The sequence below is a fragment of the Taeniopygia guttata genome, chromosome 10, assembly GCF_048771995.1.
Source record: "Taeniopygia guttata chromosome 10, bTaeGut7.mat, whole genome shotgun sequence".
In the NCBI taxonomy this organism is placed as follows: domain Eukaryota; kingdom Metazoa; phylum Chordata; class Aves; order Passeriformes; family Estrildidae; genus Taeniopygia; species Taeniopygia guttata.
In genome coordinates, this window is record NC_133035.1 from 10,789,633 (window position 1) to 10,810,881 (window position 21,249).

General features: G+C 42.5%; 3 protein-coding genes across 5 annotated transcripts; 2 read left to right on the forward strand and 1 right to left on the reverse strand.

The window, feature by feature from the left end:
- Positions 1 to 736: 736 nt before the first annotated feature.
- Positions 737 to 9,128, forward strand: SQOR (sulfide quinone oxidoreductase). Of its 2 annotated transcripts, none has more exons than XM_030281595.4 (10): positions 737 to 874; positions 2,117 to 2,368; positions 2,692 to 2,862; positions 3,319 to 3,372; positions 4,939 to 5,133; positions 5,998 to 6,207; positions 6,671 to 6,854; positions 7,668 to 7,735; positions 8,542 to 8,720; positions 8,904 to 9,128. In XM_030281595.4, exons 2-10 carry the CDS (start codon positions 2,135 to 2,137, stop codon positions 8,959 to 8,961), a joined length of 1,353 nt encoding a protein of 450 aa, XP_030137455.3. In that variant the 5' UTR covers positions 737 to 874; positions 2,117 to 2,134; the 3' UTR covers positions 8,962 to 9,128. The 2 variants fall into 2 exon arrangements, with proteins under 2 accessions (XP_030137455.3, XP_030137456.3); XM_030281596.4 differs by lacking the exon at positions 737 to 874 and adding an exon at positions 1,157 to 1,321.
- Positions 9,129 to 9,606: 478 nt separating this feature from the next.
- On the reverse strand, positions 9,607 to 12,597 carry LOC100190699 (beta 1 integrin binding protein 2-like). Its single transcript, NM_001245770.1, is given in 8 exon segments — positions 9,607 to 9,798; positions 9,908 to 9,999; positions 10,201 to 10,307; positions 10,959 to 11,030; positions 11,269 to 11,455; positions 11,596 to 11,641; positions 12,072 to 12,162; positions 12,312 to 12,597. Coding segments are annotated over 8 exon segments (627 nt in total). The 5' UTR covers positions 12,338 to 12,597; the 3' UTR covers positions 9,607 to 9,792.
- A 2,348-nt stretch (positions 12,598 to 14,945) lies between these two features.
- Positions 14,946 to 20,985, forward strand: LOC101234123 (CDC42 small effector protein 2-B). Of its 2 annotated transcripts, none has more exons than XM_004176899.6 (4): positions 14,946 to 15,617; positions 16,996 to 17,203; positions 17,614 to 17,715; positions 18,240 to 20,985. In XM_004176899.6, the coding sequence occupies exons 2-4, from the start codon at positions 17,150 to 17,152 to the stop codon at positions 18,312 to 18,314; spliced, it is 231 nt and encodes a 76-aa protein (XP_004176947.1). In that variant the 5' UTR covers positions 14,946 to 15,617; positions 16,996 to 17,149; the 3' UTR covers positions 18,315 to 20,985. The 2 variants fall into 2 exon arrangements, 1 of the variants encoding a protein (XP_004176947.1); XR_012057609.1 differs by lacking the exon at positions 14,946 to 15,617 and having other exon boundaries at positions 17,003 to 17,203; positions 18,240 to 18,435; positions 19,884 to 20,040.
- Positions 20,986 to 21,249: the final 264 nt, after the last annotated feature.

Consider the following 21,249-nt stretch of genomic DNA (forward strand, 5'->3'; position numbering starts at 1 on the left):
GAAACAGGAAGTTGAGAAACTCATAAAAATTACAGAAATTGGCCGTTTGGATGTTTTAAAGGATATAACTATAAACCCTGGGGCTTTTTTCTCTTTAAAGAAGTCTCTTGTATTAACAACAAAGTCTGATCTCCATGACGCACTTTTAAAGATACTGATCTGTGTCTTCTTTCAGTTAATTTTCTGTCCAGTAAAACCCAGGAACTGTGGCTGTTCAGCAGCTTTGAAAAGAGCCTTTGCCTATTTCTTTGGGGATGCACTCCATCAGAGCTCATTTATTATTAATTATTGATCTAGTCAATTTTGGTGTTATTTTATTAAGCTTAATCATTTTGCTGGTTTTCTGTCTGTGGAAAAGGGCTCCTGTATTATAGTTTAGGGCTGGTGCTCACAGGTAAGCGGAGAAAGTTCAGATATTGAAGGATCAGTGGTCACTCCATGGCAGGTACTGTAGTGGTCGTAATTTGGTGTTGGTAAGGGCGATGTGAGTGATTCGGCGCTGTGTGTCCAGGTGGGACTCCGGGCTGCCGCCTGGCATGGAGGCCGATGCCGGGTTTCAGTCAGGGATTGGCAGGGGGCCAGGTTTGGGATTGGAGTTTCAGAACTTTGGGAAGCACGGGGTTGGAACTGTAGGTGTCATCGGCACCTGCCCGCAGCGGAGCGCACAGCTCAGCCCCTCGCGGGGGCTCCGCGACCACCGCCGGCGGCGCACGCCCGGCCCGGCCCGGCCCGGCTCGGCCCGGTCGGACCGCGGCCTTTGCCCGAGGCCGGGCAGCGCCCGGAGCTCCGAGCTCCGCCCCGCCGCTCCCGGCGCCGATCACACCCGGGCCCCGGCGCGGTGCTTGGCCCCGGTCCCTGCTCGGCGCGAGGAGCGGTGAGTGGGGAGCGGGCCCGGGGGGTCCGTGCTGCCGTGAGGGAGCGCGGCTGGCGGGGCGGGTCGGGCCGGGCAGGGGGGCGGAGGGGCCCTGCCGGCGGGACAGCCCGCGGGCCGCAGCGGCCTCGCTGAGCGCGGACAGGGTCGTGCCCCGGCCCCGCTCCCCCCGCAGGGCCGGGTGCCTCGGCCTCGGGGGCCGGAGCAGCGCTGCAGCAGCGGCCGCTGTGACAGGAGCTGGGGGCTCGCAGGCTCCGGAGCCGGCTGGGAGCTGCCCGAGCTCGCACACGTGCATGGGTGGAATGCTTGAACTGCCGGTCTGTGGCCGGCTGTTTAAAGAGTAGTTGCAACGATCTGTATTTCTTGCCAGTAGGACTTCTCTAACTTTGTTCCAACTTCCTTCAATAAACTGCTCCGATGAAGTAGGCAGGCTGAGGAGCTTAGCATACGGTAGGTGCCCTGGAGAGGAAGAAACTGCAGCTGTTCTGAGCTTCTCTGTGCTTCGGTTACGTGTTTGTTCTAGGCTCTAGTTGAGATTCTGAGGTACTGAGCTGTCCTGCTCGGTCTTAACTATGATTTCTTTAAAGTCCATTTTCTCTAGTATTAGACAGACTTACTCTAAAATCATGCAAACAAATAGCCTTAGAGTGAAAGGAAAAAGAGATCTTTAAATGGAGGCACACATTTTTAAATAGCTTAACGAGCTTACTGCCTGCACAGATGATAAACAGCCTTCTAAAGTGAAACTGACTTTTTGTGGAGTTAGGTGCTTTGCTCTGACTGGGGAGGGAATGAGAAGAAAATGTTTGCATCTTGGAAACCTGCAAAACAAAATTATTAACATTTGTTTTACAGTGGATGCCTCTGAGATTTTTCCCTCTCTGTCCTAAATTTGTAACTGTAAGGATTAATAATGGGGTATTAGAATTCAGGGTACACAGACATGAGAGATGTCAAGATAGCACATAAAGGAGTAGAATGAGCTGCTCAACTACATCTAGTGGAGAATTTTTGAAGCTGACATTTGGAGATTTTCTTGAAAATATTTGAGGTTCCAGGTGTAATTTTGAATTACACATACAAGAGTAACGTAAATGAGTAAATAAATGAAAAAGCTGTAATTCTTGCTTGATGACTGGAGGAACTTCGTATTATGACTTTTGCCTTGAAAACTAACCTAGGCATTTAAATAAATATAAATTCTGCCTCCTGCAATTGTTACTGGTGCCTTTCCTTATCTCCTAGCTTCCCACTTAATGAAAGATGTCAGCAATTGGAGCAGTGTCCTCCTGCTCCTGTCTCTGTTCTGGTGTGTGGTTGCTGAAACCAGGAATGCAGAAGATGAGCTCCTTTGGCCTACACACAGCAGCCAGGTGTGCTGCCAAGCATTACTATGAAGTACTTGTGTTGGGTGGAGGTGCTGGTGGAATCGCCATGAGTGCTCGGATGAAGAGGAAAGTGGGGGCAGAAAATGTGGCTGTTGTTGAGCCAAGTAAGGTGAGTGTCCCTCTGCTGGAAAGCACTGTAAAGAATAAGCATTTTACATGTGACCAGATGGGTCTGATTCTCTCTAGCCCCACATGTTTTTAACTGTGGCATGTAAACCAGCTAACCATCTTGCCAAAGGTTTTGTATGACACTTTATTCTTCCTGAGATTTATGCATCCCTGCAGCATTGTAATGGAAAAAAATTGGTTATTTATACAGTTTCTTTTGTTAAGAATAATACAATGTTTAGAGTACATTGCTCCTATTTGGAGTGATGTGCATTTAAGTCCCTTTAAACAGTTTTGAAATGTGCATTTGAACTTTTGCTTCAGACTCATTACTATCAGCCCCTGTGGACCCTGGTTGGTGGTGGTGCAAAGCAGCTGGCAGATTCTGCACGTCCAATGGGAAGTGTAATGCCTACAGGTGTTGAGTGGATCAAATCTCAAGTTATAGCATTGGATCCAGAGAAGAACTGTGTCTGGCTGGAGAATGATATCAAGGTAATTTTTATTTTATGTCATGAGTCCTGTCCTCTTCCTGCAGATCCCCTTAGAACTGCCTATTGAGCAAGGCCTCCAGCATCTAGGAGGCTGGGAAATTCCAGTTAGTCTTATGTACTTGATCCTAAGATCTTTTTCTAATAAAAATTGTGATAGATAACTAGGTTAGAAAAACATCAACTTAAAATACTATTGTCATAAGCCTTTGCCCTGTTTATGATGAACTGAACAGAAAAGAGAGAATGTTTTACTCCGGGTACCTTGGTCTTTGTATAACAAAGGCTGTGTATGTAACTCATAATGCAGTTAGCATTTTAATTTGAATTCTTAGAGCTTAATTTATGCTACTGATGCTCCCTATATCTCCTTCCTTGTTGCTGTCAGGTAACTGAAATTTACTTGGAGGTAATGCTTTGGTTTCTTTGTCTAAAATACTTTTTGTTCCTTACACAACAGGTTTCTTACAAGTATCTGATAATTGCTCTTGGAATTAGTCTGCATTATGAAAAGGTATTTGTTTTACAGTAATTATATATTTACTAATTTTAATAGCATCATATACATTCATAAAAGTAAATGGCTTTTCAGAACTGTTTATACTGCAAAGTATTGAACACTATGAATTAAAGAGCTGAAGACAGACTAATGACTATATTCCTTCCACAGATCCCTGTGTAAAAACCCAAATTACCCTTGGGAAAGCCTTTTATGACAACTTTGTTGCATCTCTGTGGTAATATCAGCTGATGGGGCAGCAAGTTAAATCTAGAGCTTTAGGCAGCCTGTAATGAGATAATAAGGTGTGCTGACTGGAGTCTGAGGCATCTCTAACGTAAATGGAATGAGGAATACAGAGCAGTCAGTAAAATCTGACCTGCAGAATTAATTTGAGCTACCCTCACCTTTCTTAAAGGATGCACTTCAGAAGGAGCCAGCTGAGTTACCAGGCTTCTGTTTAAATAGGTCCTGGGGGTCCTTCCCTTGTGAAAGGTTTCCTGTACACTTCACACTGTGGAACTCAGAGGAAAATGTTGGTGCAAGAATGACCACAGTGATGTGTAGGAGGAGCAAAACACAAAGGCAAGATGTCTGAGCAATTTGACTCTTTTGGTTTTACCCTGACCTGAATATGATGTAGTATCTGACAATATATTTAAGTATCTCATTGAAAAGCTTTCAAGATACATGTCAAGCAAGAGCTGGTCTCAGTTAGCTACAGTCACAAGTAAGCTCTGGTGATTAGGTCAGTGGAATGAGGAGTTTCAGCATGTTCAGTGACCCTCCTCTCAGTCTTCATAACTATTGTTTCAGTACAAGCTGATAAAAAAATTCAGTGTTCACTAGTAGAAACCATGTCAAACAGTTAATCACACTCTGTAATGAAAACTCATAGTAACTTTAAAACAAAAGTGAACACCTGAAAATGGGGAATGGTTTTTCTTCACCAGCAGTGTATTCTGGTGCAGACTGGAACATCCCAAACACATTGCAGTGCATATAACATGACTCTATATTCTCACAGAATTTCTGCAATTCATTATTTTTAAATGGGTATTGCATCCTTTCTCACAAGCAGATGCTCAGGTCATAGTAGGAGTAATAGGAAAATAATTACTGGATGTAGATTAGCTAAAACAAAATGACCCTAGGCGAATACAGCATCTGTATCTGCAACTGACTACAGAAAAGTTTAATTCACCTCATAAATTTTCATAATGCTTCTTTTTTACATTATTTTTACTTGTGATAATGTGGCAGTCACTTTTTATATTCTTACTCTGAATTTCAGTCTACAGAAACTTGGGACCAGGTCTGCACTAAAGAGTTACGCTCAGATGTTGCAGACCAAAGTAATTTCACTAAATGTACATCTACTAAATCATATACTAAATTCTATAGAGAATTACTGTTTTATTGCTAGGCCTATTTTTAAAAATACCAAGTAACAAGTAAGTATGGACTTTTTTATTGATAAAAACTTCTTATGTAGTTATTTCTCAGTCTGTATTTAATACTTGTCAATGATGACAAAACTTTTGCCATCAGTACTTGAAACCTTAATTTCTCTTTTCCTAGATCAAAGGCTTGCCTGAAGGTTTTAATTACCCTAAAATAGGTTCCAATTATTCAGTCCAGACAGTAGAGAAAACATGGAGAGCTTTACAAGATTTTAAGGAAGGAAATGCTATCTTCACTTTTCCAAATACTCCAGTGAAGTGTGCAGGGGCTCCTCAGAAGATTATGTATTTATCAGACGCATACTTGAGAAAAGTAAGTCTTTTTTACCATCTCTGCCAGTGGTTTTTCTCACAGTTGGAAGGAAGGCTTGTTCTAAGGATTTAATATTATCTTTAAAACAAATATAAACCACATGAGAGTGCTGTGACTCAGGATTGATTGTTAAAGTGACCGAGTTGCTTTTTCGTTTTTATTGTATGTAAATATTTAGCATATATTTAATGCCAGAGAAACTTGTAGAATTTAGAAATTCAGTTCAGAACTTCATACTGAAAAAATGGCTTGCCCTGCTTCTGGTGAGCTGCAGATACAACTGTTCTCAGCCTAATTTATAACTATACATGCTGGACCAAAATAATGCTGGCTGGAATTAAATCATTCTTGTTACTTTAAGTACTTAATACCTGTTGCCATTTGTCTACTAGTCTGAAAAGTGGCTATGCTTACTCCTTGGGGTGCATTGTCTCAGCATCAGGAGGAGTCTTAGCCAGGCTGGTAAAGCAAGCTTAGTGGAAGCAAAAGACAACTTCAAGTGGAAGTGTCAGGCTTCATATGTGTTTCATGAGCTACCTACTGGGTGAGTACCTGAATTATGCATAGAAGTGAAAATTTCAGAAGGCTTTTTATCACCAAACTTCTTCAAGAATTTAACCTGCATACAGCAGTTCCTGAGTGCCTTGCAGCCACCTCTTCTCACGTGTTGTTTGTGTGAGGTATCTCAGTATCTCATGCTGAAAGGTCTACCTTCTAACATACTGTGAAATATTAATTAAACATTCATTAATAATTGAACTGCATGAATAGTTTTATCAGCTCTTTAGTAGTGCAGCACAGTTCTTTTGTCTCTTCTTGTCACAGTTTCTTAATAGAAAAGGCTAATTGGATCTCCTCCTGCAGACAGGAAAACGTTCCAAAGCAAACATCATGTTCAACACCTCACTTGGTGTGATTTTTGGTGTTAAGAAGTATGCTGATGCATTGCTTGAAGTAATAAAGGACAGGAATATTGCTGTTAACTACAAGCACAGCCTCATAGAAGTTCGAGCAGACAAGCAAGAAGCTGTGTTTGAAAACTTGGACAAACCTGGAGTGACTGAAGTTCATCAGGTCAGGAGCTTTCCGACCCCTCATTTGGTTCTGTTTATTTTCCCTGTGTACTGCAAAGTAACTTCTGCGTTGTTGTAATGCAGTCTGCTTCATTGTGTATTGCTGTTCCCCCTGAGAGTATTATCTCTAACTTTAGCAGAATATTAAAAATTTTGAAACCTAGGTGGAAAGAAGAAAAAAATGCTGCATAAATTATGCCTGGGGTCCTGTATGCCATGGGATGTCGCACGTGTGTATGGAGGAAGGCAAATTGCTTCCAAATGGAGTTGCTTGATAAGGTTCATGTTAATTAAAGGATGCACTTAAAATTTGAGAGCAGATTTTCATTCTGTATATTTGTGTTTAAAGACCAAAACAGACACAAACCCAAGAAACACTCTCTCCACACTGTGCTGATTGCCTTATACCGACAGATAGTTTGTTCTGATGAGCTAAGCACTGAGTGCCTTTTCTTTCTGTTCAGTATGAAATGCTTCATGTCACACCCCCAATGGGGCCACCTGCTGTACTCATCAACAGTCCTGTCTCAGATGAAGGTGGCTGGGTGGATGTAGATAAGGAGACTCTACAACATAAAAAGTATCCTAATGTCTTCGGTATTGGAGACTGCACCAACCTTCCAACATCAAAAACTGCTGCAGCTGTAGGTAAAGTTGCACGTGTACGTTTGTATATGTAAATGACAAGAGTGGAGTCAGAGTAAGCTTTTTGTTTTGTTCACTACTTCAGTTTTGAGCTTTCAAAAAGACCAGAGTCTCCTATGCCGACTAGCTAGCTACAGACCATGTTGGTATCACTAACCCAACAGTACTGTTGTTCCAGATGCCTCACAGATTAACTAATTCTATTGTTTGTGTTCACAGAATGTCATATAATGAATGAAGTATTCTTGTATTACATCATCATTCAGTAATGAACCTTTCTGCTTTATCTTAGCTCCTCATGCGTCACCTAACTGATAAGTCACTATCAAAAAATCACGTTCTGGCCTTGTAGCCACAGGTTCCACAATTAAAACACTTTTAAGTGTATGATCTCACAACTGATAAAAGGCATAAAGAAGGGTAGAAAAAAGCCCAGGCTGTACAGTATGTTATTGGATGTAATAAAAGGGTGGGGTACTTCAGTAAATGGGTCTACAGTTACAGCACTCATAATGAAACACAACTTCAGTGTGCCAGAATGTCAGTGTTTGATAAGACTGAGCAATTATAAGTTATCATAGGAGAATGGGCATAGGCTAAAAATACCACCTCAAGTTTCATTAAGCTTTAGTATGTTCAAAACAGTGAGGCTAAAGCCTTAGTCCTTTTTGTAAATCTGGGACAGTAAACTTACATGTAAGTTCAACTGCAGTTGAATTGTTCAACAGAATGCCTGGCTGCTGCTGTTTGCTTTAGTAATGACAATAATTACTGGCTGAAACAGTCTTAGTACCTTTCTGTTTCTTTCTTATTTAGCTGCACAGTCTGGAGTCCTTGATAACACTATTTCTCTGGTAATGAAGAACGAGTTGCCAGTTAAAAAGGTACTTACAGTTCTTGTCTTAGGGAGAAATTCTCTTGAATGTTTTCTTCCTTTTTATGCAGAAAGTCTTGCAAGTAGCTGAGTGTGATTCAAGTGTGTGAACCAGAAGGCAGGAAAGGCATTGCCTCTGCAGTTGTGGTGCTAAATGGTTACTTGCTGCATGTCAGAGTAGTACTGGAAATAACTCTGATTCCCTGACTTCTGAGTTGAAAGGCTAGAGGCTGATTCATCAGGGTTTTCATCAGTGCAAGTGATTTACTTACACTGTTAAGGTAACACGGCTCCAGAAAAACTCTTGCAAACTTGCTTCTCTGTGTAGGACATCATTTTCTAAAGAGTTAACCTGAAGCTTCTGTAATACAGCTGTTCAGCCTAAATTATGTTCAAATTTGTTCTTGCCCTTACTTTTGTATCACACATGGCTTCCTTGGGGGCACTATCCTGCAGTTCTCTGGAAATTCTCATGAGAGATCCTGTTGGCTTATTGAAAAAATACCAGTTCTCATCCAGATCTGCTGGTCACTAGTTCCACTAGTTACAATAACCAGCCATTAATGACATTATGCCCTATTGTTCTAGGTTAGGTCTAATTTAAGCAATGTTAAGCAGATTACATTTGAAATAGAGTGGCTTAGTATTATGGTTAATGAACCAGAACTGGCTTAGCAGCCTTCCAACTTCATTGATACACTGGAAATGCAGAAACCTCCCAGAAAGTTACTTTGAAATGTGAATGTTAACCATGGCTTGTAAAACCTCAGCCTTTAGGTTTTGGTCAGAATAATAAGTGGGTATTTTTCATTGCAGTATGATGGATACACTTCCTGCCCACTAGTAACAAGCTACAACAAGGTGATTCTGGCAGAATTTGACTACAATGCTCAGCCTTTGGAGACCTTTCCCATTGACCAGAGTAAGGAGAGAACAACCATGTACCACATGAAGGCTGATATGATGCCTCTGCTCTATTGGAATGCACTACTTAAGTAAGTATTGAAGAAAAACAATCAGATACAGACACCTGTTCTGATTTAGTTCCTTGCTAGAATAGAAGCGAAGTATAACCTCAATTGTGATCAAAACACCACCATAATGCTCATCTCTTCACAGTACACTATCTTATAAGGAAAAAAAAAAAACTTTCCCATAAGAACTTTCTCTGTTTTCAGGGGATACTGGGGAGGACCAGCTCCCTTCAGGAAGCTAATGCATCTGGGCTTGAAGTAACTGCTGGTTCTCGGCATTGGTTAAAACCTTCCAAAGAAGTGGACCGGTTTCACAATGGATCAATACATATCTTCTCTCTTGGAATACCTGGCAGACATTTAAACTTTTTTAAAATCAAGCTTTGGTCACTTTTCCTCCTACTGTGGATTAAAGCCTTCATAGTGTTATTTCTGTGGTCTTTTATGTAAACTGAGGCCTTAAAGTACTTTTGTATTTACACAGGAATCTGACCTTGCCTTACCCTACAAATTACTACAGGAATTGCTAGAACAATCAATACTTCAAAGCTTTTGTGTATGTAAAATTTTCTTCCTGAACCTAAACTGATTTGTTTGCATCCAAGATCAATGCATGCACTGGATTTAACAGTGATTCAATATTAGTAAAATGGCCTGAAAGTCTCCAGTTCTCGTATTTTTGAAGAACATCAATCCTAATTTCTAAGCCTACCTGCTGCCCAATTCTTGCATGCAGAGTTTTGAAAGCAAGGAAGTCAAAGCAGTTGTGTTTGTATATGGATACACACACTCTCCTAGGATGGTTGAGCCTCTTCACATCAGTTCCACTATAATGTTTTAACCGGTGACACTAAGAACATCATGAAAAGAGTCACTGAAGACACATACTAGACTGAAGCACAATTTAGGATCACAGACAAGGGGGAAGTGCTTTTTTATTATCGCCATATAGAACTCAGTTTTGAAGGGGAAGGTTGAATGAAGTTGAATTTGGGAGTTGAGTCTTCACAGAAGCTGGAACTTTAGAGGCAGTCAGGTAGACAGCATGGAGCAACAGGAATCATCTTCACTCACAAGAATTGGCAGCAGCAGCTTATTTCTAAACAGAAAGATAGTTGTGAATATACTGTGAGTTATAGCTTCATACTTTTCCAACACAGGTTTTAAAAAGTTTGCCTTTGAATTGCAACATAACCTGGACATTATACCTGGGTGTTAAGCAGTTCTTCAATCTTATTCTGGATCTGTCCATACACATCATTAAACAGCTCCTCCTTTGATTTTGTCCCATTCAAATGCACTTAAAGAAAGTAAAATAAGAGAACCATAACAGAATATCTCTGTAAGCTTGCCAGATCTTCATTTAAATAGCATGCACCTAGCTGGCATCAGAGAAATATACTCCCTCCACCTGCTTCATCTCCTCTCATGCATCTAACCAGTATGTATTGCACCAGTTTGAAAAGCAATCTCATTAAGTGCTTTGTCATTAAAGACTTACCCACATCAACTCCAAGTTCTTCCATTATCTTCCTGTGCTTTATGTACATAGGCCAAACATGGCCATCAAACAATCCAGGTGGATCCGGTACAGTGTAATTCCTTGAACTGTAAATTAAGGCATTGTTACTCACAAGCAGTCTAGTAACAGTTCAGGAAAATGACAGATCCTTCATTGGGATTCTCTACACATTAGTCTAAGCCCACTGATTCCAGTTTGGTTTCTGAGCTTATCAGAAGTTACTAGTTAGCAAGAGCTGCAAGCATCAAGTTACGCAAATAAATTGAAATTTGATGTGCAGGTTCAAAGTGTTTAAAATGCAAAAGGGCACTTCCCAAGACACACTGATCTAAATATTGGTGAATAAACTCTTAAAAGCTTTAGCAGAACTTTGGGTAAATTAACTGTCTGCTTATTCCTCTTGAAATGTAATTCAGGTTTTCATTTGCACTAGCAACAGTATATATGTGCAACAACACAGCCAAATGAAAAACCTCAGATAGTTCAAGACCTGGGAACTGTGTAACTGGAAAAGCAGCATGGGAGAAAGCCTAGTGAAAGGTGTGTGCAGAAACTGTTACATGCATGACACAACAGCTTGGTGGGAAGTTTTAGGTCAGTTTGGTGAAGGAAGCTAAAGTCTTTTAACTCAGCAGCTACATTTGCCTTTATCCTTTCTCATCTAAAAGCTTCCAAGAAACAAAATCTTGAATGGAGTAAGGTATTATTGGGCTAGCAGAGAAGTCAGGCAAACTTACCTTCTTCTCCTTTTACACTCTTCATATGGAATGGAAAGAAAGTACCGATGGTGGAACACATCAATCAGTGGCCTGAAAGAGACATCTGTTTGGCTATACCTCGACTAATTAGTAGCAAAACCCAGAAAAGTAAAATTATATCCATTTCCTCTATTTAAAACCACCTTTAGACTCCTGATACCTAAACTTGGCAGTAGTCAATGCCAGCTGCTAACTCTTGGTTTAGAATAGGTCTTTTTATTCCCTTAGAGATTTGGCCATTCCATAAAATAATGTAAAAATCAAAATGTATGAAGGCACAATTGATTACCTGTAGGTGTAAAGTAGGAAGCCTTCAACAATAAGAATGTGGATTGCTTCATCTCCTCCCTCCTTATCTTCCAAGATCGGGGCATCCAGTGTGTTGTTGATCCCATGAGAACGTTCAAACTTGACTGGGTTTTTTATCCAAGCATTTATGGTACTCATCATAGCTTCCATATCTAATGCACTAATCACTAAGACAAAATAGACAACTATCATTAAGCAGCAATTAAATATCATCTACTGATATAGTCAGTACAAAATAGTGCTAGTAAAGAATCAATATACTCTGAAGTTTTTGAGTTATGCTTTGAAAATACTAACAAAGGCTTACCATCATACTGTTTAAACCCATCTTCAACTTCTATTTCATCTTGGGGCTGAAACAGTAACAAGAAAACAAAACAAACTTGTTTGGTCTGGACAGCTACTGAGAAGCTCAATACCCATTTCAAAGCAAGATTCAAGATCGAAACCCTGAAGCTACAAAGGGGAATCTTAACCCTCCACCAGGTTCCTTTGCATGCAGATAAAAGGAGCAGTACGATAAAGCCGCCTGCTGCTGTATCTGCCCAGGGCCAGGAGCACGGCGCTCCAGGGACAGCCATGGGGACCCGCTGTGGCGCAGGCTTATCCGGGCGCCGCACGGCCCCGCCGGCAGCACGGCCCCGCCGGCAGCACGGCCCCGCCGGCAGCGCAGCACCGCGGGCAGGGCGGCGCAGGGCGGGCGGCGCGCCAGCGGCGCGGGCGGAAGCCCGCGGGGTCACCCCGCGCCCTCCCGCGGCCGGCAGGGCCGGCGGGCCCGCTCACCTTGAAGAAGTCATCCTGGTGCACCACGCTGCAGTTGGGCAGGGCCCGCATCAGCCGGCGGGTCAGGGTGGTCTTGCCGCCGTTGGTGACCCTGCGGCGAGAGCGCGGCCGTCGGGAAGCGCCACGTGGGGGCCGCGTCCGCCCCCCCACCCCCACTGCGGCACCGGGAGGGGCCGCGACCAGAGACCCGCGCCCGTCCCGCAGCCCGAGCCGCCTTCCCCGCCCGGTCCCGGCTCTCACCCGCCGATGCCGATGATGATGTTCATGGCGCGTCCGGCGGCCGCCCGGCCCGACTCCTACTGCCTGTTTCTGAGGGGCTGGGGGTGGGGGCCCGGTGTCTCCGGTACCGGCCGTCTACGTGCCTGAGCCGGGACCCGGGCAGAGGGAAGGAAGGGGCCGGAGAAAGAGGAGAAGGTGGAGAGGGGAGAAGCCAAACGTCAACTGCTGGGCAGCGCCATGGTCGCTCAGAGCAGCAGCAGGGCCGGTCCGCGCCGCGCCGCGCGCTCCGCAAAGGGGGGCGGCGCCCGCGCGCGCGCGCCTTCCCCTCGCGCTCGGCCGCGCCCATTGGGCGGCCGCCTCCTCCGCCTAGCCAATAGGAAGCGGCCTTACGCGAACGGCTCGCGGCGATTGGCTGGGGCGCGCTGACTCACGCCCAGCCGCGTTACAGCGCGACCGCTTGAGGGCGCGCGACGGCCTCCGCGCCGGGGAAGGGCGGAGGCGGGAACGCCGGCGGCCCGGCGCCCCCTGCTGGTCCGGGCGCGCAGCACAGGGCCGCGCACTCCCCTCCCGTGAGGGCGGAGCTGCGGCAGTGCCGGGCCCGCGGGCCCGCCGGAGGCTCGGCTGGGCCCCGCTCCGGACACCGGCCCGGTTCTGCAGTGAGGAGCTGCGCTGGGGCCCAGACCGGCCGCGGCTCCCCGGGAGGGCGCGCGAGGCTCCTGAGGGAGCGGCGGGGCGGGAAGGCCGCGAGCGCGGGGGGTGCGCGGGGCGCCCCCTGCCGATGTCGGGGCGCAGCGCGGCGGCCCCCGAGCATCGCTGCGGTTCAAGGTCACGGCGCGTCCCCGGGCCCGGCCCGAGCGACACTGCCCAAGAGAGACATCGACACCGAGGGATTCTCCTCTGCAGCCCTCTCGAAATGAGGCAGTTCCTGCTTTTCCTGCTTCCCTCCTGTGTTTTTCATTGCCATCATGTTTGCTCCTCTGCTGTGCCTGAGGAACTACCTTATCTTGTTAAGGCTTTTTTTTTTTTCCCTTCTGTAAAGAATGGAAATTTATGATCTTAGCTTTTTTTTAGTAACATTAAATTTCAAAATTTACAAGCCACTTAATCAGTTCAACGTGTTTACATTATTGGTGGTAGGTGTGTTGCCAACCTTGCTTTTCATGATTTTTACTGTTTTTTCTGGTAAGCCTGCAAGCAAAACTTAGTTGATTTCTTTTGCAGTTGTTTTTAACTTCCAAGCAGAACACATACTTAGGTCTCTTGGCTTTTCTTCTTATTTGAAGGGGAACAGGCACTTAGTTGAAAATAAATTTTTATTTTCAAGGTTAAGGTAATATAGCTAATTTTTACTTTGAAACAGAGGAGCTGCCTTTGTGGTTTGGGGGGTTTTATGTGTGAGGAGGGTTTTGTGGGTTTTTTGTTTGTTTGTTTGTTTGGTTTGGTTTTTTGTTGGTTTGGTTTTGAAGAGTTATTTTTAAAATATATGTTTCTACTTAGCTTTGGAAAGAAAGATGTCCTCATAGAGTACACCCCAATTTCTTAGGTTAAAATCCTACACACCTAGATTACTGAAGGGCTCAGGTAAAACCTTATTCTCAGCTTTCTGTGAAGCTCCAGGATGGTAGACCAATATATTCATTTAAGATACATAGTAGCATTATTATATAGTAATGCATTTGAGGAATGCATCCCTGTAATCTGTACATACACTGGTAAAATCAGGATGCTATTTCCAAGCAGCTAAGCTCACTCTACAGCAGATTCTAACTGTTTGGCCCCAAGGCTTTTCCAAAGCCTTAATAATTGTTTTGTACTCTTCACCTTTTTACCAAGCAAGATGCACTCTCCAAGTGTCATGCTCAAAACTAATACAAGTTTTGCTGTCTTTTGTCACACCTTGTATATGTAAACACACAACTGTTAGAGGATTTGAACACGATGTTGATGTCAAATGAGCAAAGGAGGGATGATGAACAAATTAGAAGTATGGTGCTTTTTAGAAAGGCACTTAGGCTAAAATACACTGCTCCTTGCATGGACTTGGTATTGACAGAGCTGGAATGAAAATGACAACAAGTGGGCCCAGCAGTAATCCCAGTTTAAGGCTGAGTTGGGACAGGGGGATGGCAGCCTGTGACAATATTCACTAACTGTACCCTCATTGTCCTGCACTAACAGCTCAAGGCAAGGAATTTGCATGATCTGACCTTGAGTCTAGAGGCCAGTTGGGAAGAATAATTATGTTTAGTGATGTTATTTACCAACATTACCATGTGTCTCCCTTGTCCATGCAAAGATTCAGGGTTTTGGTTCTCTTTGGTTTGATTCAGACCTGTATTTCCATTGATATTTTTTAAGTAAAATACAAAAAGACTTTGAATACTTAATACACAGCAGTGGTAGAAGAAATTGATTGTTACACTCAGAGAAGTTTATCTCAGCTCTGGGGTGCTTTAAGGCCCTGGGCTCCAGCAGGGCTGTGCATCCTGCCAGCACATCCAGCGTCCGTGTCTGCGCGTGCTAGCCATTCCCAGGGCCTTTGTCTCCCCGCCTGGGTGATACTGCTGCCATGGTGAAAAACAGAGAGAAAGAACAACAGGATATTGTCCCGTTCTGCTCTGGGTGCCAACTGTGACAAAATGTTGTTTTCTCCTTGCTTCGGGGATTCTTCTTGGCTTTTAGTTGTCTTGGGTGAGCCTGGAAACATTAAGATGTTTTTAAAATTCTTCCAGTTAGTGTGGAAACCTTGAGTCTCCGGGAGCAAGGTGGTGTCCCATGCCCTGGCACAAACATTCCCGTCCTGGGGGATGATTCTGTGAGTCATGCAGAGGAAAAGAAGCCTTCTGATGTAAAAGACAACAGGAAGGCGTTCAGCACGCCGTGTGCCAGCAGGACACCTGCAGAGCTGCCGCAGGGGTGGAAGTGAGCCACAGGCTGCATGGGGAGTGCTGAGAAAACTGCACGGCTGCACAAATCTGACGCCAAAGCAGGGCTCTATTTTTGGTCTCCGCTCTGCGTTCCTGACACCTGTAGGGACGCGTGAAGCGCTCAGGAGACTCACAGGAGACTTGTGCAGCAGCTCCCGGAGCGCAGCAGCCGCCGCAGGGCAGGAGCGCAGCGGAGCGTTCTTGCTTAGCCAACAGGACTAATTATAACCCAGGAATATGAACTGTAAATGTGCTGAAGCTGCCAAGACGGGAGCTGGGTGTGTGCCAGCGCTCGAATGAGGACACACCATCCTGTCAGGGCTCTCCGGGAGCAGCGGGAGCGCCGAGGCACGCGCGGACCCCACGGAGGGAGATGGACACGGGGCGCGGCAGGAGCACGGTAGGAGCCCAGCTGTGCTTTGGGTGGGCACGGGTCAGGCTGCTTTCCCAACAGGTGATCTCCGTGCGGTGACACACTTCAGAAAACCTTAGCTTTGATCTGCTCTCGTTAACATGCAGCAAACCCGAAAAATCCACCACTAATGTGAAGTGCTGGCAAAGGGTTTGACTTCTGTATGTTTTTATGGTTGTGTGGAGCACCTCCCTACGGTGATAAAGACCGTTGTGAGGGCATGAGGTGAAAAATGGTAATTGAGGCAGATAACGAGTGTCATTAGAACCACCTAGGACAAACTGGAATAATATAAGACATTCTGCAGAAATGTATCATATAGATTCCTTAAAGCAAAGGGGCAGACATAACAAGTGCTTTGAAAGATAAATTGCAGAAATTTAAGGAATCTGCTTGAAGTGAGACATGATGAAATGTTAGAAAACCACAAAGGTGAAATAAATATATGTACTAATTACATAATTGTGGGACTACGTAAGAAATGCCTATGAAAGAGGAAATGCCTATGAAGCTTATGCCGGTTTGTTGTGAAAGCTTTAGTGGAGGCTCAGAAAGACTGAATTGATGAAACTATACTGTTTAACTTCTGTTAAGCTGTCAGCTTCAAAAAAATAACAAAATTTTCTTTAAATGAACATGTTGTGATATTGTTTTAATTTGTTTATTGTTTTAATGACTTGGGGTATGAAAAATTTGATAGCAAAGGCTACTGCATAACTTGAGGTTTACTATGAACAAAGATACATTTAAAAAAAAAAAGAAAAAAAGTCAGTGACTACTAAAAGTTAGGCTGTCTCCTGGCTTCATGGTACTTAGAGTCAGTGAGTTTCCTGGTTGTGTCTCCAGTTCAGGATTACTAGGTTAATATTTTTATACATTCTGAGAAGCTCTATACTCTGATTAATGTTTTTCTTGCTGGTATGCAAGGCTCCTCTTTTCTCTTTTAAGGGCTTTTTGGAATTGTAGAAGGTTCTTTGCTTTGAGCTCTTCCCTATCTAAGTGGAGTAACCTTATCATATGTAAGGCCTCAGTTTGTAAATGTTAGCAGGTCAATCCGTTCAAAGCTGGTTTCTTCAAATCAGAAATAAAACCAGATCACAGACTGTTAAACAAGACTTCATTCTAGCATAGATTTTATCACATTTCCATAAAGAACTTCCAATACTCTCTGTGAGTAAATAAGCAGAATTCTTAACCCTGATTTCTGATGTGAACATAGTAATTTTAAATTGATGCTTCTCTCCTCTATAGGCATGTTTATGAATGTAACAGTCTTGGTTTAGTCTTAGGAACTGCCTGTTGCTCAATAACTGTTACAAAACTTTGATATGTTTTAATATAAATTGAAATATTAATCTCTTTGTAGGTATACTTATCAGATGCATTCTGTGATCTCTACCAGTGAACCTGCACAAGCAATTCCTTTCTAAGCTCACTCTAGGAACTGCACTTGTCCTTGTACCACTCGAACTCCCAGAGAATTACAGTTAACAAGACCTTTTTACTTACTGAGAAATATAATGACTGAGTTCCTGGTTTGCTTTAATTGGTGCAATGGTGAACAGCCCCCACCGGTAGGTAGATGCACAACTGCCACTTTTTATTGGATTTGAAATTCTGTCTTCCAGTTACGTGGGAAACACTTTCATTACTGTTGTTTTGAATAGTTTGGGCAAAGTAATGCAAAAGCTAAAATTAGTCCTGTTAAGCTATGTTTTAACTGTGTGTTCTTTGCCAGAAACTTAGACAGTGGGAGTGTTTGTAGTTCTCAGGCTCTGACTTTCCAGCAGTAAAGAAAGCTTAGCAGGAATAAAAGTGACTTTCATAGTGTCTTACTGTGAACAGTCTGAAACTTCAGCCCACTTGCCATGAGGTGTCATTTGGGGTCAGTCTGGCTATCTATTTTTATCTTGGCTACCTGCTTCTGGCTGAAAGCTGCTGATGTTTTCTCAATGCAGACCTAAGATATCTTATTTTCTCATAGAAGAGGCGCCGGAGGCTGGACCGGAATATGATAGGAGAGCCAATGAACTTTGTGCACACCGCGCACGTCGGGGCCAGAGAGATGAGTAGTGACTATTCCTCAGTAAGTGTGCACCTCTGGGACAAGCACAGATAACCTGTAGAGCAGGTTGCTAGTAAAATACTAGACAATTACAGAAGAGAGAAAAATTTTGAGTTTTTTCTTTAAATCAATAGTGTAGCATCAGAACAGAACTGTCTTTTGGTTTGTAAACATGAGATACTGTGGGCGATACACTGAACAGGAAATGCTCATTTCCTCAGTATCTTTATACACAATAAGAACCTTTTGGATACAGATTCTATGGATGCACTTGATACTAGAACCAAATCACCTTGAAGTCAAAGCTGTGCCAGGGTGAGCGATATAAGAATAAGTGGATTTTGTACAGCAAAATGCATCTCAAACACTGACTTAAAATAGTATTTAACAGTCCTGGATTTAGTTATTATTTCTCCCTACTACAGTTGGGACTCAGCACTGCAAACATATGGCCCACCGGCCTTTTCAAAGTGATGCCTTTAATAATTGCTCTGGCAACCAGAATTTATAAGATGTGTGTTCTAATAAGCTTTTTTTTTCCCTAGGCTGTGTCAATTCAGGACCACATGAAGTCTAAAGGTGGCTACACAAATGGCACTTCTGCAACTGTTGAAATATAGGAAGCTGAGAGAAGGCTGAAATCTGCTCTGTCTTATGAGGACCCCTTGGACTGGACGGTGCTTTCATATTCTCTAAAACCTTGTTATCATGGAGTAGGGAGAGTACCTGAATATAAAATAGGTCAGTACAAGCTTTGGTGTTCTTTGCAAAATATCTTCTGAAGGAATTATTGTAAGTTATCCTTAAAATGATCTTTCATGGTAGTGTTGTAGTAACAACTGTAATTTGTCACTGTGGATGACTTCCTAGCTGTGTCCCAAAAGATTCTCAAAGATGTCATATAAGATGGGATTGGAAGTCAGTATGAATTGTCTGGGATTTTGGCATCTGTCTTTTTCTCCTCTCAGGAAATGCAGAGGATATTTAATTGGAAGGTTTCGCATGATTTCACTTCTTACATGGGCTAAACTGAGTTGCTAAGAATGACCTGGTAGCTGTCAGATAACTTTGGACCTGTTTTTTACAAACTAATGCATAAATCTTTGGTATTTTTAATGCCTTTCAGTAGTGAAGGAACTCTAATGTAAGATAGTTAGCTGAGTCTGCAAAACACAGTGAAACTTCTGCCTTGCCGAGATAACACTTTTGTATCTAAAAATGGAGCTTTTGCAGGCATTCTGACTCTCAAATGAGACTTAGAGCAAGAGATGTGTCCCTCAGTGACTGGGCTGCCTCCCATCAATGCACACACACTGCTGTGACTGGCAGCTATTACTGCAACAGAGCTAATTGTACCTACCAGTCAACTTCCAGGGGTGCTACAATATGCTCGCACCTGTGTGTTACTTTTGCTTGACTACCATTGAATTTTAAACTAAACATGTTTAAGAGCCCTCTCTTTGTTACCTCTCTGTAACAGTAACCACACTGGACTTCATGGGATATCTTGCCTGTTCTTCCGGCTCCTTAATTTCAAGACTGTCTGTTTTATATGAAATTAATTTTTTCTTGCATGTGGTGTAAGTGATACGGCCATGTGAAGGATACATGTTTAAAGAATATTGTGAAAAGTTGCAGGAGAGTATTAAATGGAAACAGCATTTTGCAGAGTTCCAGCACTTCATAAATATTTAAATAAATACCCATAAATATTTAGACATATTCAAACTACAGTTTATTACTTAGTTATTATTCATCTTTCTATTAAGTGATATGACAAAACTGCTGAAGCAGAACTGGGTTTTTCTCTTACTCAATCACTGACAATTGTTCCCCAGCTCAAAATTCTGTATGACTACCACTGTAGAAACAGGAAATCTGCCTGCTCTCATGGGATTAACTAATTACAAGTGTTTAAATTGCTGCCATATCAGCACAAGTTATGCTGGAAGTCAGCAAACCCTGCCCTACTATTTTCCATTAAAAAAAAATTTTAGCTGGCAAATCTTTTAATTTGTATGATTTTGTTTGTAGTTGTGATACTTCTTAAATCTAGGCTGCTGGCTTTGGTGAATTGTTAGGCTGCCTTTTCTGAGTATACTAGGGAACTTAAAACATGAATGGTAGCTCTGTGTTTCTGTATATGTTCAAAAAAACAGCTTTCCCCTCCCCCATATTTTATCTTTTAGGTCCAAAAAGGAAGAGGGAGTATCGCTTTCTGTAACAGTCAACAGCTGATCATAACATTCTGTAACCACATAAGAGGAATCTAATATCCATGTCTTGCTAGATCTTTACTCTTGAATTAGAATGCATGCCAAATTGTAATATATTTTAAAATTAGCATATTTAGGTTTTGCAAGTCTTTTACATTTCTGCCTTCTAACTTGAGATATACTCTAGCAGCCTAGTTAAGATACAGAATTTAAAGAAGCTAATTCCTGTATGGTGTTGAGGAAGCAGAAAATGGCCAAGTTGTTTGAAAGAATAGATTCTAATTCATCTGCTATTACACAGAGTTAATGCATTCAGTCATCTTTACCTGTCCAGAAAAAGTGGTGATAGGGCAGAAGAAAATTTTAATGAAGAAAATGGGCTATGTTTTGTTACCATCGTAAGAAAACACATTGAACAGGAGTTAGGGTTTCTTGAAGACTCATTCAGTGGATTTAAAATTAGTGGTATAACTAGAAATAAAGGAGTTGGTGAATATTTCTGTTCTTCTCTCTAAAAATAAATGAACAGGAAATTTGTTATTAAACACTTATTTAGAGAAAAATCCTAGTTTTGATCATGTAAACCAAGTACCACTATCTGGTGTGAAACTAACCTATTTTCATCAGACTATATAGTACCATAATAAAGTGCAACATCATTAAAAATACATGTTTTGCTATTACATTAAAACTGTCATTACTTTAAAAAATCTAACAAACATAACACATCTCTTAGGGCTTAGGTATTTTTTGTTCTATATTTAGAAACCTTATGCACCTGTAATCTGTCATGTAACTCAGTATGAGCCTATCTTAGTTATAATAAATATGTTAAATTGGTCACTTGCACTCTTTTCATATTGTGGAAGATCTTGATACTTTCTCTGCACTAAAAATCTGTTGGTTAAGTGGATGCATCAGCGTGGCTTGAATTTTTATTGCACAGAATGACATTTCTCCACTAGAGAGCACAATTTTACATCAAGTCTTCTCTGTTTTATGCAATCTCTTACTCCATTGTGGGGTTTGGTGGTTTTTTGAGCTTGACTGAAATAAAATACAGAAATAATACCAATTGACCCAACTTTTTAATCTACATTGTAGGCTGAAGGCCTTACATCAAGACAATCAAGAAGCATTGCAGCTTGACATGATGCCATTTTATGGGTTCTTTTTTTAGTCAGAAGTAAAATAACTTGCAAGCAGAGCAGGATCAACTGTTTTTTCTGTAGTCTGGCAGAGTCTTAGCACTGTTTGCTTCCTTGGGAAAAAGAATTTGGGATGGGGAGGTATTTTCAATTCTTGCTGTCTTATCTCTTGATGTTCCTGCTAGGCTTTA

Excerpts from the sequence above, each read along its gene's own strand:
- SQOR (XM_030281595.4), top strand. The coding sequence starts at position 2,135 with ATGTCAGCAATTGGAGCAGTGTCCTCCTGCTCCTGTCTCTGTTCTGGT. Across the intron at positions 2,369-2,691 it reads CTGTTGTTGAGCCAAGTAAG|ACTCATTACTATCAGCCCCT; the intron begins GTGAGTGTCCCT and ends CTTTTGCTTCAG. Across the intron at positions 8,721-8,903 it reads TATTGGAATGCACTACTTAA|GGGATACTGGGGAGGACCAG; the intron begins GTAAGTATTGAA and ends CTCTGTTTTCAG.
- LOC101234123 (XM_004176899.6), top strand. The coding sequence starts at position 17,150 with ATGACTGAGTTCCTGGTTTGCTTTAATTGGTGCAATGGTGAACAGCCC. Across the intron at positions 17,204-17,613 it reads ATGGTGAACAGCCCCCACCG|AAGAGGCGCCGGAGGCTGGA; the intron begins GTAGGTAGATGC and ends ATTTTCTCATAG. Across the intron at positions 17,716-18,239 it reads TGAGTAGTGACTATTCCTCA|GCTGTGTCAATTCAGGACCA; the intron begins GTAAGTGTGCAC and ends TTTTTTCCCTAG.